This window comes from Pimephales promelas, chromosome 5 (genome assembly GCF_988280905.1).
Source record: "Pimephales promelas chromosome 5, fPimPro1.hap1.1, whole genome shotgun sequence".
In the NCBI taxonomy this organism is placed as follows: Eukaryota; Metazoa; Chordata; class Actinopteri; order Cypriniformes; family Leuciscidae; genus Pimephales; species Pimephales promelas.
The window spans coordinates 37,622,899-37,642,546 of NC_142773.1; the positions used below are offsets into that span (position 1 = coordinate 37,622,899).

Here is a 19,648-nt window from a genome sequence, read left to right on the forward strand (position 1 = left end):
GAAAAATCCATATTTCTTCATTTCAAAATGTTGTATGACATACTAATACAACTTGCTCATAATTTCTTGAAAACAGAAAGAAAGTACATCTCATATTTTTTTTACAATATCAATACTAAACACAAATTATTATTTTTTTACATTTATGCTTTTTTTTCCCAGAAGCATTTATCCAAAGTAGCTTAAATATCATACATAAAGATATAGAAAAAAATATAATTTCATGCATTTTCTGAAGCCAATATTACTGTGTTGCTAGCACGTATGCTCTACAGTTGAGCTATCATGATTGTTGTGGATTCTTGAGAAATTTCACATTGCATCATTGTTGAAAACACAAATATTAAATGCATAAAATAACTCTTAAATTCAGTATTCTTGCTGTTAAATGATTATTTATATGTGAAAGAAGCATTGATCATGTTGAGCAAATTTTCCTAAATCTTTTTGAACTAATAAACAGCCTTTTATTATGTTCAGGACATCTCCTGTCCGTCAAGGGAAGCACTTTCATCCTTTTGATCAGATGTTTCCTGTTTGCTCTGTGACTGAAAGGCATTAACAGCTTTCTTCATTTTCTTCATTTTCAAGGCAACAGTTTGCATTCGCTTCTCTCTCTCCTCCATAATGTGGCGCTCTGTTTCGAGCAAATTTTCTCCTTTAGCAATCTTTTCCAGAATAAGAGATTCTTGTTTCATTTTCTCGAGTCCAACAACTCGATCCTCAAAGCCAGGACTTTTCTCTTCTTTCTCGGTTTTGATCAGGATTTCGAGATATTCGGTTGGGGACAGAGATTTTGGATTCAATGCAATTTCATCCAGTCTTCTCAGGCAATCAGAGGACAGTTTGATCAACTTCCTTAGTTTGTACTCAATTCCATGGAGTTCCTTTTCAAGTGCATCAAGCATTTGCTTCGAGTCCATAAACTTTCCTTTTGCCTTCATGAAGTTGTCTTTCAGCTCTTTAATAGTTTTTTTCTCTATTTTTGTTTCATAATTCCACATGAAATTTTCCCTAGAATGAGCAGAGTAATGGCAGTTTTCAGGGCAGATAATGCAGTGGCCAGCCTCCATCACAGCACAAGTTTGCACTGGATCTTCTGCAGGGAGGTAACAGTTGGAGTGACATGTGAAGAAGCAGGTGTTGCAATTCATGGTAAAACAGTTTACAGGGGTTCTGATTGCTTTCATCACCTCTACATCTTGCTCAAAATCCTCATTTTGCTTCATGCTGTCACTCTCATTTTCCAAACATTGTTTGAATTTTTTTATCTCACTCATTTTAGAGAGACCTGCAGTTATTTGAGGGGTCAGACTTTTCATGGCTTTCTCGAGTCGCTCTCGTTCCTCCAAGACCTTTATAGTCATCATCAGATCTTTACTTTCAATGGCCCCCAGTGTCTTGAAAAAAGCCTTCATCTGTTTAAAGGTTTTGTCCCAGACAAGCTCGGTCAGTTTATCATCTTCATCTTCGTCGTCGTCATCTGAATCATTGTAAGAGGTTTTAGGCTCTTCTGCTTTTTTCTCTGCATACATAGCTGAATTGTTGAAGCTGAAATGGGTGGGTTGTCCCTTTTTATTCTTTTGACAGGGCAGATCTGCTGCTTTGATGGCTTCTAGAACTGGGATACTTTTACCATCTGCAAATGTCACCAAAATAATGATGTTCTCTGCAATGTCTTTGCCAAAAATGGACAGAATTGAGTCAAAGATGTACTTCTGATTGGCACTCAGGCGGGCAAGAGAGGCCTGAACAACAAAGCAGACGGCATCAATGTGATCGACTCCCAAAGGGTTACAAAGAAAGCTTTTGACTTGCTCTGTAATCAGTTTATCATGTGCGATCCCTCTTGTATCCCCAAATCCGGGTGTATCTACAATTGTGAGGGAATAGGGAACTTGAAAGCCAGGCTGATTGTACAGCTCAAAAGATGAGACATTATATGTCTGACTCTCAGCCTGTGAGCGATTGGTCACTTCATTGATTAGTTTGAAGCGATATGAATCCTGCCACTTTACGCCCAGTATGTAATTGACCATCACATTAACCAGTGTGGTTTTTCCTGCACCCGTTGATCCCAAAAGAAGGATAACTTTGTTTTTCACATCCTCAACCTTTCTTCCGAAGACATACTGATTAAAACTAACAGTCTGTGCCATTTTTTTGTGTAGGGTCAGTGTATGTATCGATGGATTGGCCTTTTTTATTCGTGAAGATTGATTCAAGAACGACCCACTACAATCCGTTTTTGATTGTTTCCCCTCAAAACTGACTGAAAACACAGTTTCAGGGCTGGATAGACTCTCTCCATCATTTCCACACTTTGCAAAAACTCGGATTGCGTAATCTGTGTCTTCTTTCAGTCCTTGAAGAGTGCACTCCCTGTTTGTAGATTTCACAGATTTCCATGGCTTTTCACTATCCTGATCCTTGCTGCTTTCTCTGAATTCCAACACGTATCCAGTGACCAGAACATCTTCACCCACAGATGTAGGAACATCCCAGACTACATTTGCAGACTCAGATTCCACTCGTTTCACTATAGGTGCTCCAGGTGGAGCACATGGACGAGTCTTGAAGAATGATGTTGTGTCACTAGTCAGACTTACTCCTGGGCGACACACTGCCTTACAGTTGAAACAATATTCTTTATGCGGTTGTAACTGCTTGACAGTGACTTGATCAGAAACCCCATCAGTAAACACCTCTGTCCATTCAGGGCTCTGCGCAGACTGATATGAAATACAGTACGAGTCCACACAACTAACACCGCGGTCTGGTGGTTTGATTTGCAGAAGTATGCAGTCATGCTCCGCACTCAAGACGACTGGTTTTGGGGGTTTTGAGGGGAGCTCGTACTGTGAGCTTATGAGTCTCCCCCTTTCAAAAACATGAATTGAAGAGGCAGTGATCAGTTCATCCGGGATTGATGCAATGCAGAATTCAATGTTCTTTCTTCCTTTGTTTGCTTCTTTGAAATCTAAGAAGGCTTGAATGTTTTCCCTGGTCAGTGAAGTTACATTTCCTGAGGAGAACCATTTCTCTGTCTTTTTTGAAGAGTCTTGATCATAACTGACTTGCTCTCCATTGTTACATGATTGTATTTTCAGGTAATTCTCCAAGTCTGAAAGGTACAGATCCTTTTCATTTAAGGAGGAAAGTGCAAAAGCTATCACATAGTTATTGGATGCTTTCAAGACAACCTTGTCCAAGTCATTGCTGGATGCAAGAACAGGGACTTCTTTCATGATTTCGAGGTAAGATCTAACGACATTCATCTCTCGCTCTCGCTCATTGAGATACTTGTTTACCAGAGCACCTTGAAACGGGGATCTTTCTTTGTCATTTAGAGCATCGACAAGCTCTTGTTCTTCTTTTCCTCCACCCCTTATGGATGGAAGAAGCCTGCAGAGATGCTTTTGAAAAACTATTTTGTACTCTGAGCAGAGGTCCTTAAATTTTCTGATTTTAGTTTTGATTTCAGGGAATTGAATGGCGACATTGTCCCTCATCAGGTCTTGACATTGAATGTCACAATTATCCAGTTCATCCATGATCCGTTGGGCACGTCGTACTAGGCTTACACTGATCTCCCTGACTAACTGAGCAGCTGCTGAATCTAGTTTTTTCAGAGGGTAAAGCCACACGGTCATGGGCACAGCATTCTCTCCATGTTCTCCCAGCAGTTTTGGCAGCTCTGAGTACACCTTGATGGCATCTACATAGGAAACTGGATTGTTTTCCAGAGCAAAATCTCCATGAAAAGTGCAGCTGAATTTGTTAATTTTCTCTTTTTCTGATTCATTCATTTTTAAAGATGCTTCACCTTCAACTGATATCAAAGGTATCTTTTTGATTGATGCTTGGAGGTTTCCTTGTATCTCTTGATGATTTTCATCGGATGAAACTTCACGGTCAAAAATAAAGAACGCTTGAGCTCCATACAATAGAGCCGTAACAACATGTGTGGCCGAGCCCTCCTGAAATACATTGCTATGCTTTATGTTCCCTGCTCCAAGATGCTCCATAGTTAACTGCTCAAAACGTGCCGTTGTCCGATACTGTAAGGTGACTCGAGATTGATGTTTGGACTTCTTCTTGTCATTTAAAAAGCTAGCTGAGCCTTTCACACTAACTAATCCACCCAGAAAGCTGGCTTCAAGAGATGCAGAAACATTTAAAGCTTGTACTTTGTCTTCACTTGAATCTGAGGCAATGATTTTGAAGTCAGTGTTTGGCTGTGGCCGTACATTGATATTCTTGTGCAGCATCTCAGCATCCCAAAGAGTTATTCCTTGGGAAAATTGTATATATTAATAATTAGTTACCTTGAAGGTAAATCTCAAAATCGAACAAAGTAATAAATTACATTTAGATTGTTTCCTCCCCAGTGTGTTCATGCGGGGTTTTTTTTATTACCTGGAATGAGGACATCTCTTCGGCAGTCATAAAGCATTCCCAACTGAAAAGGTCGGCCGAGACAAGCCAGTTCAATGGTTTCAGAGTCAGACATCTTCCTAGTGAAAATTTTAAGATTGTAATTTTTTTGTTCTTAAATAAAAAGATATACAACATATGCCTGAAAAAAATATTGCATTAGCAACACAACCGCATTCATTGGGCCATCTTCAAATATGGGAAAAATGACCTTGAGACAGTGTTGGTAAAAATTTGCTGTCAGGTTTAATATATTTAGTGCTGTAACATTTTTTTCCACCCAATTAACTTATTTTAATGAAAAAATAATAAATAAAATATCTATATTGTAATTATAAAATTACATTTACATTTTTATTAGGGCTGCCAACTCTCACGCATTCAGCGTGAGACTCGCGCAATACGATTTCTCACGCTGAAGTGTCAATCCCTTCGGTCAAATGCCTGAAAGATGAGTTCGTCTATAGATCTACCTGTTGAGCCACTCGTGATCAGTTTTATCGCCGCATATTAATTCGCAAGTTAAAATAACTTGTAATCTAGTGCGAGCGCGCATGTGAGATGTTGAGCTCCTAAAGGCCAATTTATACTTCTGCGTCGAGGGTACGCCGTAGTGTACGGCGTTGGCGTAGGCGACACCGTTGCGAGCATTTATACTTCTGCGTTCAGGTCTTGGTTGCTCTGCAGTACTGCGCCGAAACGCTAGTTGGCGGCGGAGGGTTTCAATGTTCCACTGTGTTTAGATTCCTCACGGCTAGGTTACTACAAGCAATAGCGACTGAAAGAGAGCTGATCATGTTGGAGTTGGAGCTTATTAAGGTGGAAAAACAGTTCACTTTAGTGAAATTACTAAAACTGAAAGGCAGAAATGAGAGAAGACTTCGGAGGAGATGAAACGTGTGGAAATCATAGACAGTGGTGGAAATGCGTGAGAAGGTACGACGTGCGGAAATGCGTAGGAGGAACTGTGATGCTACCAAGCCGACCAATCACCGATCTTGCGGTCCGCGTCGTCGCGACGTGTAGTTACATTTTTGAAGAGGTGCGCGTCAGGCGACGGCGAAGGGTACGCGGTATGGGACGCGTCTGTGCGTATGCTACACCGTACCAGAGCCCGTCTAACGGAGAGCCTTGGCACTTTCTATTAGCCCCATTGTGCATCACCTTGGTTGCAGTTCCATTAGAATTCCACTGGAGGTGATCGCGGGCGAGTGCAGAATGAATGGGAGTCTATGGGGCTAAACGGCTAAATGTGTCTCTTTCACCTGCTTGTCGTTAAATCAAAATAGATTTTATTGTTGATTCCGCAAGTTCAATATAGATTATAGGCCAAAAGTCGAATGAACGAGTACTTATGTCCTTTTGATTTCTTACAGGTTAGGCTGTTGTTGGCTGGAACACGCTAGCATTCAGCTATTGTGTGACGTCATCACATTTTTGAACAGATTTTTAGAACAGATAAGTGAACTTGAAAATGCAATTTTCAGCTGAGTGTATTTTCTTAGCCCTCCCTTTTGAATGCAACTTTCAAATTACTTGACAAAAAATTACATCCTGAGAAAAGTGGATTTCTGGGGGTGAAACCCCATTGACTCCCATTCATTCTGCACTCGACCGCGAACGCCCCCGCATGGACAGAGACGCGTTAATGCAGCCAGTCCAGAACCCGGAAGTAACCAGCCAGTGCCAATTCTCTTCAATTAGACATTCTCTGACCGTACCTACTGCGCGCACCCTACGCAGAAGTATAAATTGGCCTTAACCGCGGCTCGTGCACGACGGCAGAGAGGTAAGCGAGCGCGTGCTTACCTTATCATTTCTTCTTTTAAATGATAATACAAATAATAATAACAACATCCTTCTTCTAAATATCAATAAGCGTCATTAAATCATAATAAGAAGAATATTACAAATTGTCATGCAATTATTAATGTGAATGAATGTTAGGCTACTTCACATCATCATCACTATTATACATGTGACGTGATTCGAAATTGAATGCTCATTTCAAAAGACGTGCTGTAAAATAATGCATTGTGCTAGGTCATTTCAGCTCCACGTCGGAGAAGTTTCTCTTCTTTGCCATCTTCCGTGTGTCCATGGCGGAAAATGAGGGCGTGGAAGACACGGAAGACGGCAAAGAAGAGATGCCGAAATAACCTATCACAATGCATTATTTTACAACACGTCTTTTGAATTAGCATTCAATTTAGAATCACTTCACATGTATTGGGGTGTACAATAGTGATGATGATGATGTGATGTGGAGTACCATTCATTCACATTAATAATTGCATGACAATTTGCAATATTCTTCTTCTTATTAGGCCTATTATGATTTGTATTATTAATGGCACTTGTTATTTAGAAGAAGAATGTCGTTATTATTATTATTTGTATTATAATTATATGTAAAAGAAGAGGAATGTATCTTTTATTATTTTGTCAGTCTGAATTATTTTTTGGTCATTGAAAGCCTTTCATTACCGAACCCAGTCCGTGCGCACCTGCCGGGATAATCCTGAAACGGTAGGGTTAAGTCCACAGGCTCGCAACTGAAGGAATGCTTACAAATCAAATGCCTTGGTAAAGTCTCACAAATTAAACAATTGAAGTCCATGTTGCACAAAAATAAATACTGAAGTTTATAAATACTATGTTGTTGTTGTTTTACACTGGGTCATAATATATCATATCTTTTAGTATGTCAGTGCGTTTTGTGGTGTTGGGGAATTTTTCTGCGCATTTCCGCACTAACTCAAAACGTGCGTACACCACCTCCTGAGCTGGTGTAGGATTTGAGTGTGCCGTACGCCAACGTCCATATTGATAAATCTCAAAATCACCGTGGTTTTGGGTGTACGCCAGGTGTACGCTGGAAATTTGGTGTACGCACTTTTGATAAATGAGGGCCATTGTACTTTGGTAATGAAGCAGTGAGCTACGTCATTGTGCAGGAAATGCACCCAAGTTGGATTGAAGCTATAGCAAAGATTAAAAAGCATTTGGTTAACAAAAATACATTGTTATTTTCCAACTTCCTACATATTGTTGGTGTTCTTTGTACTGCATTGACCTGCCCACCTAAACCACATTTTGGACGATGAGGATGGAAGAGGAATGGAGGAAGATGGCTGGAGCCGCTGGACGACAGGTTTTTGAATAATAAATCCAAATTTTATATATTGTTGTATTTCTATACCGCTGTAACACTACCATAATCTGTTGCAATCAAATATTGTCCTTACCTGTTAAAGATGTCAGATGTTGTTGATTCAGGGTCCTCGGCGGTGTCTCTAACCAACTCAGTCTTGGATTTGAATGCACTGGGCGTTTGGTAATATTAATATTTCATTACGAAAAAATTATGAAATATTGATAAGGAAAAATTGCTCTGGGACTTGTTTAAAAAGTTTTAAGAATCACCACAACATGATTTCGTTATAACAATCTTCCACAGCAGTTGTGTATTCTTCTGGTATCATCTGCAATACAGTTATGAAGCACACTATGAAATATTCATCTTTTGTTTTGGTCAACAGGTATTGCCTGATCTGACTTTTATAAAAAATCCTGGGAACATAGTTCGATGGTGTGGTTAAAATATTAATTATTTGTTACTTTTGTCTGAAAACTGGGATATATTTTTTGTTCACTTTTTGATCTAGCAGCCATTACAAAGAATTATAATATCTGAATTTTTTTTTTTTTTTTTTTTTGGAGGACAGAATTGACAAAAAATATTTAAATTTTAGCAACATACCTTTTTCCCCCACTATTACTCCAGAATGATTTGTCCCCTTCAGGTTTAGGCACAGTTCATTTACATCTAAACTGTGGTTTTATAGAGTGAATCAGGGCCACTCCTTGCAACTCTGTGATTGGGCTGGCAACAAGTCACACCCCATTCACATGAACTCGCATCCTAAAATGCCATCAAATAAATGGGATTATTCATTGTCAAATGTCACTCCAGCTGGTATATCATCAGAAGAACCTCATTAGGATATATGGTGTCTCAAATCCTTTGTAAAGTAGTTTTGTCGTGATGCCAAAAAGATGACTTCGATGGCCTTTGATTATACATTTAAATTTACCCTGATTTTTTCTTATCCTAACATGAACATATGTTTAAGCAATATGTCGATGTTCCAATAATTGTTTGCGTAAATAGTGAATGTGAACTTTGCTGATGCAGGTACAGAACTCACACATTCTTTTTTTCATCAAAACAAATTATTTCTCCCTTACACCGAGCAAGGAATGCTGGAAAGTTCCTTTGTCAACAGAACAGCTTGAAAAAAAAAAGTTACAACACTTTTTTTTTTTTGAAACCGCTACACATACTGAAACTAGGGTTGGGAATCGTGAGAAATTTTCCGGTTCCGATTCCGGTTCCGCCAAACGATTCCGGTTCCCATTCAATTAAAAATATTAGTAAGAGAAAAATCCACAATCCCTTTTGTGTTTATTTCTTATAGTACTTGACAAATGAGTTTAACAGACTGGTAATGTAAACAAATTCAACATATTATTAATCATATTATTCATCAAAAAAATAAATAAAAAGGAAATTAAAAAATTCTGCATTCTCTAGAATAATTTAGGACCTCTCCTTTATTCTATCTCCAACAGTGATGGGGTAGAATATGCTTTAACACACATATGTGTGTAGAACAGATTATTTTTAAAAACGGTTTGAATTATTGATTCATAAAGACTTTAATTATTGCATTATTACTGGATAAATCGGTCCTAAATGGCAGTTAATAAACAGAACTGCAGTGCATGCGTCTTGCGGAAGAACATTGTTGCCGGAGCTACTTCTCTCTGTTTATGTCCATGACGAGTCACGCAGGCATTGGGCTACTCCGCAGCGGCTGCGATCCGCCATCCAGTCTAAACAAGTCGGAGTATTAACGCTTATTACAGGCTTTACGTAGTGATTCAAGATAAGACAAAAACACGGTTTGAAAAAAAGCATTCATGATGCACTCGCTCATTGTATACATTTTGTAAATTCTGAACACAAAAAAGTTACGGACTGCGTTTTGATTACTACCGTGTTTACTCAAACTATAATCTCACTACTTCTGTAACGTTAATCATTTGAATATGTGTAATATAAATATTGATACTGTGTGATTATAAAGCAGTTTCATATCTACAACTTCTCTCTCTCTCTCTCTCTCTCTCTCTCTCAGCGCAAACAGATTTGAATGTACGTGACTCGGCGCGCGCGTGTGCACTATAAATGCAGCGTGTGTGAAAGCAATCGCAACTTCAGTGGTTAAGTTTTTGTCATTTAGGAATAAGACGGCGTAGGTGTTTGAATCGAAATCTTTTAAAGATGAATCATGCAGCTCTACTCTCTCTCTCTCTATCTGCGCCTAGAGGTGAGACGCTAAAGGATAATCTACTCCCAGTCCCTGGACTTCGCCCTCATATCGCACCAGAACCGTTTTAGGAACCGAAACTTAGGAATTTTGCACGGTTCCGGTATTTTTTCAAAAACACTACCGGTTCTGGAAAAGAACCGGTTCTCGGTTCCCAACCCTAACTGAAACTATCTTTTGGAGAAGCTAGACTTGATGGTTAGGAACAAAAGTGAAACTTTGAAGACAGATTGGGTGACCCCCTTCTGAGGGGTCAGGATCGGTGCAATGATTGACAGGGAATTTTCAATTCCACATTGAATTTTGCTTCATTCATTGCAGGACATATGATGAAAGCTTGAACATGTTAAACATATTGAATCATTTCTGTATTACATTTTCATTTTAATATTGCAACATACTTTGTATAAACTGTTAAAATATATTCTTAAATGATATGTTAAAACTAGTGTAGGAAATAGAACATGTAAATTATATTAATGAATATGAATAAGAATTTTGTTCCAAGTGTTGTTCATTTGGAATGGAAAATGTCAATTTGAAATACATTGCAATTTCGCAACATTCAATTCAATTGATATTTCAAATTTAATATCGTTACTCATAAGTTTCCATACGCCTAGTACGTGGTCTTCTTAGATACGCACACACCATATTGTACTGAAAGTGGTTAAAATGTCTGTCCTGCTCTTAGCTGTCAAGTCTTGCTTCTACAAATAGACAGTTTTTAAGGATGTGCAGTTTCTGAAAAACAAGTTGTAATACTTCTCCTTATCAGCCTATGTTCAGTGTAGTTATTTCCCAGTAAATTTCCACTCCGCTTTAGCAGACTGCATACAGAGACATGAATCATGAAGTATTGTAAAGTACAGCAAAGTAAAGAACTGGACCTATGATTGAGAAAACTAACTCGCCCCACTAACCCTTTCACCACACCTACCCATCATCTCCATCCCCAGCAATCCGGATCCTGAAAGCAATTTAAGGAGATAGAGAAAAATGGTAGACAGCATATAGGCATAGAAATCAACCATTACTCGACCACATTAAAAGTACAAGATAATGCATCAGGCATAATGTTATCAACCTCTCTGATTTGTTGAATATTCAAGTTATAAGGTTGTACAAATAAAACCAACTGCATCTAATGTTGACTAGGACTAAAAGTTAGAGGATTGTGTAGGCCTACCAACACCTCTACGCCTCCTCCAACATAAACATCAAACTGCTTGAGCGCCCAAAACATACCCAAAGCTTCTTTCTTGATAATGGAATAATTGCTTTGTATGTTACATTTTCGAGACAAGTAACATACTGGATGGTCCATTCTATCTTTATCTTTATTGTGGTGACTGGAGCTGTCACCACAATTTCATGTTGTCAAAAGCCCTCTGACAAATGTCTACTCAAACTTTCAACACATCAGTCAACGGAGAAACAACAGTGGAAAAATTAGGACAAAAGCTTCTATAATCAACAAGCTCCAAGAAACGCATAAGATCCTTTTTGGTCGATAGAGGAGGAAAACCTTCAATAGCCGAAACTTGAGCTCAGAGAAGACGTACTTCGATCTGTCCCACCTCCTTACCCAAGTACTTCACTGCCTTGGCAAATTCACGTTTTTCAAAAGTAGCATTTTCCAACTCAAAACTCATACGAGTATAACCCTGATGGCATAATAAAAGCTGTTAACTCTTGGGCATGGGTTGTTAATGGCAATTGCCAGTACTCTTTTAAGAGATCCAGTTTACATTGGACATTTCAGAAAGGATCTTATGATCAAATGTTGTACGCTTTCTACACTACATTTTATAAATGAGGCTCTGGTGCCATTTTTTTATGACGTTTTAGATTAAAAGATGCCACAAAATACGTCATTCTGTAGTACAAGCGGTGTACATTCAAATCCAAAATGTCAATTTCTTCTTCTGTAACGGTGGTGTGGTTGAAGCAGAAATGTGGCAGGATCCAAGTGCAGCACATGCTTTGTTTAACAGATTACACAAACTAGACTGAATACAGGACTTGGGACTCAGAAACAGGAACAAGAACAACCAACATTAACATTAACAGTTAAACATCAAACAAGAACTCACAAAGACAAGGCTGAAACACAGGGCTTAAATAATCAGGGACAAAACAAGCAACCCGGTCTCACCCCAAGACGTCATATAACTGACGTTTTGGGACGTCTTTTGACCATACGTCAATATTCGCCTTTTTAGGGCCCCCTTAAACGTCGGTAGATGAGGTTATGGGATCCTAACTCTACCCCATACCTAAACCTAACCCTAAACCTAACCCGTCACCTAACTGACGTTAAAGGTAAAGCGTCAGTTGTATGACGGCCCGGGATCGCCATCTACCGACGTTTAAGGGGGCCCTAAAAAGGCTGATATTGACGTATGGTCAAAATACGTCCCAAAACGTCAGTTATATGACGTTTTGGGATGAGACTGTGTTAAAACAAGCTAGACAAGATAACAAGGGGGTGTGGGAAATCAGAAACACCTGGGAAACTAAATAGACAAGACGGGGAACTATAGAACATGACAGAACACAAACCCACATCATGACAGTAGCATTCAAGAAAGAAATGAAAGTATAATAAAAAAATGGAATACTGTAAACTGTATGCACGTATTAAAAATTTTTTTTTGGAGAAGCTAGACTTGACTGTTAGCAACATGACATCATGACTTTTGCGTAAACATACACGCCACTTTCGAGTCAAGTGGCGTGTTATCTCTACGCATTTTGAGCTATCCGCATGTATGTCTACGCCATTAACGTCCGCATGATTCCGCGTGTCTGTACACGCCGTCAAATGTCCGAGCGAAAAGAAGCAATATGTACATCTACATCTGGGGAGCTATCTTTTTCTTTCCTAGGATGGTAAGGGAACAGTCATAAATGCCATTAACCCCAGTGACGGGTAGGTTTAGGGATGGGGTAGAGGTAAGTCATATATTTATATATACAGTAATAATAGTAATAGTCAACGGCATTCATAAACACGCTAAAAAGCGCTTATGCGTGTTGATAGCACGCCAAAAATGGAAATACGAATTGGCGTGTCATACACGCGCTACTTCATGAGATCAGTCTGCGGTTAGGAACAAAAGTGAAACTTTGAACACTTCGAGTACTTTTGCAATCCATATTAGGATTGGTGACCCCCCTTCTAAGGGGTCAGGATTTCATCAGCAGAAGTCAGCTTCAAGACTCTCACTGGAGTTCATGGGCCGCCTTCTTACAGTTACAAAGATTATACCATAGTAACACAGCAGTTATACCATTTCCAAGGTCTAAACTACGTCATTGCTTACACGTTGAATGATTCTCATTGGCTAAGAAATAGAAAAACAGTAATTTTCCCAGACTAATCTCATGAAGTAGCGTGTGTATGACACGCCAATTCGTATTTCCATTTTTGGCGTGCTATCAAGACGCATTATCGCTTTTCAGCGTGTTTATGAACGCCGTTGACTTAACGTTATTACTGTATATATAAATATATGACTTACCTCAACCCCATCCCTAAACCTACCTGTCACTGGGGTTAATGGCATTTATGACCGTTCCCTTACCATAATATGATACGTTTAGAAAAGCATCAGAAACACAGCAGCTAAATGACCATTGATGAAACTCAAGAACAATAATACTGCAGACGTGTAACGTTACTTCAAAATTTATTTTTATTTATTTATTTATTTAAAAGGGACAATGCATATTGATAAACATTTCAGTAATGTAAATATGCCAGAATTAGCCCCAGGGCTACTTTCCATCTGCAGTCCCCCGTCAGGTCATCACAAAACAACACATAACAAGACTAACATTCAAGTTTAAATAGAATACTACACGGTTTAAAGAACACCTTAAAAATCAGTTACAATTACAAAAGACACCACTGTTTTCAGACAAATTACACATATACAGTAAAGTGCTATTCTATGTATACATGCTGGAGTTACAATAAATACTAAATCTGGTTTAATATACATACAAATGCTTACACGATACTACAGTGTTCTTTATTCATATACCTCGATTTTAAAGAAGAGAGGAAAAAAAAAAAAAAAAAAACAAAGAAAGGAAAATTGTTTAATGGTCACAATTTTGATGCATCTTTAGCCATTGTTTAAGTTGATTCTTAAATCTGGGAAATGTCGGACATTCTCTAATGACAAGTGGTAATTTGTTCCAAATCTCTGACCCCTTAATTGACAGCACATATTGTCCAAATGTAGTACGCCTGTACGGCACCACACAATCACCCCTGATGGAAGCCCTGGTGACACTTCTTCCCTCTCCCTGTTTTTTTAGTGTAATATATTCGCTCAGAGGGGGTGGGGCAAGTCCGTGCAAGATCTTATAAACAGCACAGGCATATTTAAGCTTTAGAAAATTTTCAAAACTTAGTAGGTTATATTTCTGTAATATTAAGCAGTGGTGATGTGAAAACTGTTTTCTGTCAAATATTTTTTTTTTAAAGCTCTTTTAAAAAGTGACTCAATTGGTTTAAGCGTTGTGGCATTTGTGAGTGACCAATTTACAAAACAATATTCAATGTGCGAGAAAATCATAGAATGAAGAAACATTCTGGCTGCTTTACAAGATAGTGATGGTCTGATGTATTTGAAGTTTGCAAGATTAAATTTAACACTTTTCGATAGACACTTTACATGATTTTTAAAAGACAGTGTGGGATCTAAAACAACGCCAAGATACTTAAATTCATTTACTAGCTGTATTTCTTCTTGTTGTAAAAATATATTTGAACGTGTCATACCAGTCTGCCGCTTAGAAAACATTATACAGACAGTTTTTTGGGGATTTAATAGTAGACATGATTTTGTAAGCCACTCCTGTACACAAGTCAGTGCAGATGTAAGCGCCTGAGAGGCGTCTTGGGCAGTTTTTGCATGTGTAAAGAGTACTGCATCGTCTGCATACATTAAAATATTTGTGTTTTGGCATACTGTAGGGAGGTCGTTAATGTATAGAGAAAATAAAATTGGTGCAAGTACAGAGCCTTGAGGAACTCCTACTGTACACTCAAGGTGAGGAGATTTAATATTGTTAACAGAAACACAGTGCGTTCTGTTGGTTAAGTAGGAACTCATCCAGCTGATGGCTTGTTTGGAAAAATTGAAGTTTGTCAATCTAGATAAGAGCACTTGATGATTGACGGTATCAAATGCCCTTTTCAAGTCCAAAAAGACAGCACCAACAACAGGATGGGTATCTAATGAATGTTTGACCTTTTCGATAAATACAGTTACAGCTGTTTCGGTAGAATGATGGGCACGGAAGCCAAATTGCATGGGATGCAAAGGAGAGCCACAGGTATTTAGATGCTTTACTAATTGTTTTACAATCCATTTTTCAATAATTTTGGATATGACAGGCAAAATACTGATTGGTCTATAATTATTGATGTCTGTTCTGCTACCAGATTTGAAGATTGGTGTAATTGTGGCCATCTTCCACTCTGGTGGAACAACAGAATTTTTAATGGATAGATTTATCATATGTGTAATAGGACATACTAGGGACTCTTTGTGCAATTTGATGAAATTTGTGTCCAATCCAAACTCATCCTTAGCTTTGGAACTGTTTAGTTCATCAATGATGGAAGCCACATCTGGTTCTGTAATTTCTCCTATCCTAAATATAGGCTGTGCATAGTCGATAGGAGAAGAAACATTTTCAGATGGGATAAATAATTGAGATATTTCCTGAACAGAGTTCTTAAAAAACAAATTTAACTCAGATGCTAGGATGAGTGGATCTTTCACTAATACATTATTAATTTTAAGTTCGATTATATTGTCTTGTTTATCATGTTTACCAGTTAGTTTATTAATACTTTGCCAGATTTTTTTCCCATTCCCTTTTGCACTGTCAATAATATTCATAAAAAAATTCATTTTGGCCTTCCGCATTGTATGTATAACTTTATTTCTTGCTGATGTAAATAGTTGTCTATCTGAGGTGAGGCCAGTTTTATTTGCCCTTTTAAGTAACTGATCTCTTTCCTTCATTCGCAACCTACAATCATTATTAAGCCATGGTATATCATTATCATTCGATTTTCTGTGCCTCACCTTTCTAATAAATAATGCCATAACCATTTTGATCTTATTATGGAACATGACACTATTATCTATAACATTTTCACATGAGACAAAAGCGGCCCAATCCTGCTCGTTTAGGGCTACGTCCAGATTTGAATGTTGACTTTTGGGAATAATGTCATGATATAAAGAATTATTTAGACTATTGGAGCTACGAAATCTTGCTTTGATTAATTTTCGTGAGAAGAAAATCCCATTATGATCAGACAGACCGGTTAGAAAGTTGTAGGTTTTAGCGATTCTTTCAGGTCTGTTTGTAAAAATTAGATCTATTCTTGTTTTGGAATGGTTAGTTACTCAAGTTGGCGTTTTAATTAATTGTTCTAAATTGAAATAATCAGTTATCTGTTTGAGGTTTTTTCTTTCTTTCTTATTATCCCAGTTAATATTAAAATCACCTATTAAGATTAGTTCTTTTTTCACATTCGTAAGATTAATCAGGGTTTTAAGATTACTATAAAAATCTATTTTAGCTGATGGTTTACGATACATACATATAACTGTAAAAGTCATTTCTGCAGAAAGTATAATGTCTACTCCCACACACTCGAGGTTGATGTCACCAGACCATTCAATCTTACTGCATGTAAGGGTATCCTTAACATATAATACAACCCCCCCTCCCTTCCCCTGACCTCTATCCTTTCTAAAAACATTGTATCCAGGTATTGTTATTGCTGCCTCCGGTGAGGAAGAGGTTAGCCACGTTTCTGTTAGTCCCAAAAAGGAAATATTTGATTGAATTAATAGATGCTCTAACTGTTCACGTTTAGGGATCATGCTTCTGATATTTAGGTGTCCACCAAGTAGCCCTTTAGGTTTACAGCATGGATCCCAGATCATTTTAGCCTGACTTAATGTCTGAAAAATTTTTGTTACCTTATGTTTTTTAAAAACTGGGTTTCGGGGTTTAGCTTTAATTATAATTTGGTCATGTTCAATGTTACAGTTTATCCCTGGTGAAGTTGATTTCATTTGGCATTCACCGCCTTGAGTCTGTACGGGTTTGCTGGTGGGCCTACCTTGAGCTGGTATTGCCAGTTCTGCATTAGAGTCTAGATGTTTCAAATCAGCGAAAACGTCCAGTTGTCGAGCATCATGCTGCAGGCTCAGAAACAAAACAAAAACAAAGAAAGACAAAGGTACTTCTAAACCATGACCACCACATGTTTTAAGAAAGTAAAGTACTTTATTTTTATTAATGATATTTACAGCTTATCGAAATGCTCTGTTCGTCGTCTCCAAAGATAGAAGGAATTTACCTCTCATTCAGACAAAGTCGATCGGCAAACCCTTCTGTATACTGGCGGAGGTTGTTGAAGTGGGAATCCTTGAAGTGCTTCAGGTCACTCACTACATCCAACAACCGAACATTTTGCCCTCTCGTAACTTCTGCATAATTGAGCTTGGACTACAAAATCGGACCGAGAAATAATAATTGCGGATTGCTCGAAGTGTTGGGCCGGTAGTCAATGTCCTTATTTGTCAGTTCCGCTGCAAATACTGTGACATAATTGTTCAAAATACGTCATAGAGAACAGAAAAATCTGAACAGGTTGCAAAATATGACCAAAACAGATTGTAAACGAAGCACCTGAAGAGAAAAATTTCATCTTGTCTGTACTCATAAACACTCTAAATACACAACAAAATGCATTTAAGGGCTAAAAAATTGGATTTAGCGTGATATGTCCCCTTTAATCATATACAGTATGCATAAAATGGTACAATTTTATTATCTTTTGTGTATGTTGATGCATGTGAAATGCAGCAGTTTTCAGTTGAGGTAAGGCGGTTCTGTAGCAAAGTGAACTGCTTTCGAGGCAGTACTGTAGCTTTGATTTTAGTTACAGAAGTTTGAGTCCGAGGTCCGATCAAATTCCTCTCTCTCTTTTTCGTTTGTCTTTTACATTTAGGAAAACTACCTTTTCTGCAACTGTCAGTTGCTGACAACGGGTTAAATAACAGTATAAGTTTTAATCATAATGCTTTATTAACAGGTGAACTGGTGTTAAGGCTTTAATACATGTAACAACTTAATGTAGTGTACAGTTGTAGCTGTGGGTCAGGTTTTATTGTCGATTAAAAAAGATTTCCCATGCAAATGCGTTTTTTTTTTGTTTTGTTTTTTGCTTGTTTACAGCTACTTGCTGCATGCCTTGAGCATAATATAGGTACGTTTCTGTGGAACAAAAATGTAAAAAGGATGGACTTTGATTATACGTTTAAATTTACCCTGCTTTTTTCTTAACCTAACATGAACATATGTTTAAGCAATATGTCGATGTTCCAATAATTGTTCGCATAAATAGTGAATGTGAACTTTGCTGATGCAGGTACAGAACTCACACATTCTTTTTTTCATCAAAACAAATTATTTCTCCCTTACACCGAGCAAGGAATGCTGGAAAGTTCCTTTGTCAACAGAACAGCTTGAAAAAAAAAAAGTTACAACACTTTTTTTTTTTTGAAACCGCTGCACATACTGAAACTATCTTTTGGAGAAGCTAGACTTGATGGTTAGGAACAAAAGTGAAACTTTGAAGACAGATTGGGTGACCCCATTCTGAGGGGTCAGGATCGGTGCAATGATTGACGGGGCATTTTCAATTCCACATTGAATTTTGCTTCATTCATTGCAGGACATATGATGAAAGCTTGAACATGTTAAACATATTGAATCATTTCTGTATTACATTTTCATTTTAATATTGCAACATATAAACTGTTAAAATATGTTCTTAAATGATATGTTAAAACTAGTGTAGGAAATAGAACATGTAAATTAATTAATATGAATAAGAATTTTGTTCCAAACGATGTTGAAATACATTGCAATTTCGCAACATTCAATTCAATTGATATTTCAAATTAAATATCGTTACTCATAAGTTTCCATACGCCTAGTGCGTGGTCTTCTTAGATACGCACACACCATATTGTACTGAAAGTGGTTAAAATGTCTGTCCTGCTCTTAGCTGTCAAGTCTTGCTTCTCAGCCCATTCTCACCCCCAAGGCGTCACCTAACTGACGCCTTGGGAAGCATTTGGACATGCTTCAATATCTGACGCTTTAGGCGCCCTTTAGCGTCAGTTAGATGACGCCCTAGGATCGCGTGTACCCTACCCCCACCCCATACCTAAACCTAACCGCGTCCTCTAACTGACGCTTTCCTTTAGCGTCAGTTAGATGATGCCGTAGGATCGCGTCATGTAAGTGACGCTAAAGGGTGCCTAAAACGTCAAATATTGAAGCATGGTCAAAGGTGACGCCTTGGGGTGAGAATGCGTTGTGCTTCTACAAATAGACAGTTTTTAAGGATGTGCAGTTTCTGAAAAACAAGTTGTAGTACTTCTTATCAGCCTATGTTCAGTGTAGTTATTTCCCAGTAAATTTCCACTCAGCTTTAGCAGACTGCATACAGAGACATGAATCATATGAAGTACAAGTATTGTAAAGTACAACAAAGTAAAGAACTGGACCTATGATTGAGAAAACTAACTCACCCCACTAACCCCTTCACCACACCTACCCATCATCTCCATCCCCAGCAATCCGGATCCTGAAAGCAGTTTAAGGAGATAGAGAAAAATGGTAGACAGCATATAGGCATAGAAATCAACCATTACTCGACCACATTAAAAGTACAAGATAATGCATCAGGCATA

General features: G+C 38.0%; 2 protein-coding genes across 3 annotated transcripts in view; one reads left to right on the forward strand and one right to left on the reverse strand.

Moving 5' to 3' along the window:
• The window catches only part of klf6b (Kruppel like factor 6b), a 48,183-nt gene that overhangs the window by 7,829 nt on the left and 20,706 nt on the right, over window positions 1-19,648 (forward strand). The gene's annotated exons all lie outside the window — the stretch shown is intronic.
• On the reverse strand, window positions 445-8,273 carry LOC120481964 (uncharacterized). 2 transcript variants are annotated; one of them, XM_039675872.2, is made up of 4 exons: window positions 8,201-8,273; window positions 7,686-7,922; window positions 4,420-4,513; window positions 445-4,294 (listed from the first exon to the last, which is right to left on the reverse strand). In XM_039675872.2, the coding sequence occupies exons 3-4, from the start codon at window positions 4,511-4,513 to the stop codon at window positions 477-479; spliced, it is 3,912 nt and encodes a 1,303-aa protein (XP_039531806.2). In that variant the 5' UTR covers window positions 7,686-7,922; window positions 8,201-8,273; the 3' UTR covers window positions 445-476. The 2 variants fall into 2 exon arrangements, with proteins under 2 accessions (XP_039531806.2, XP_039531805.2); XM_039675871.2 differs by having other exon boundaries at window positions 4,420-4,517.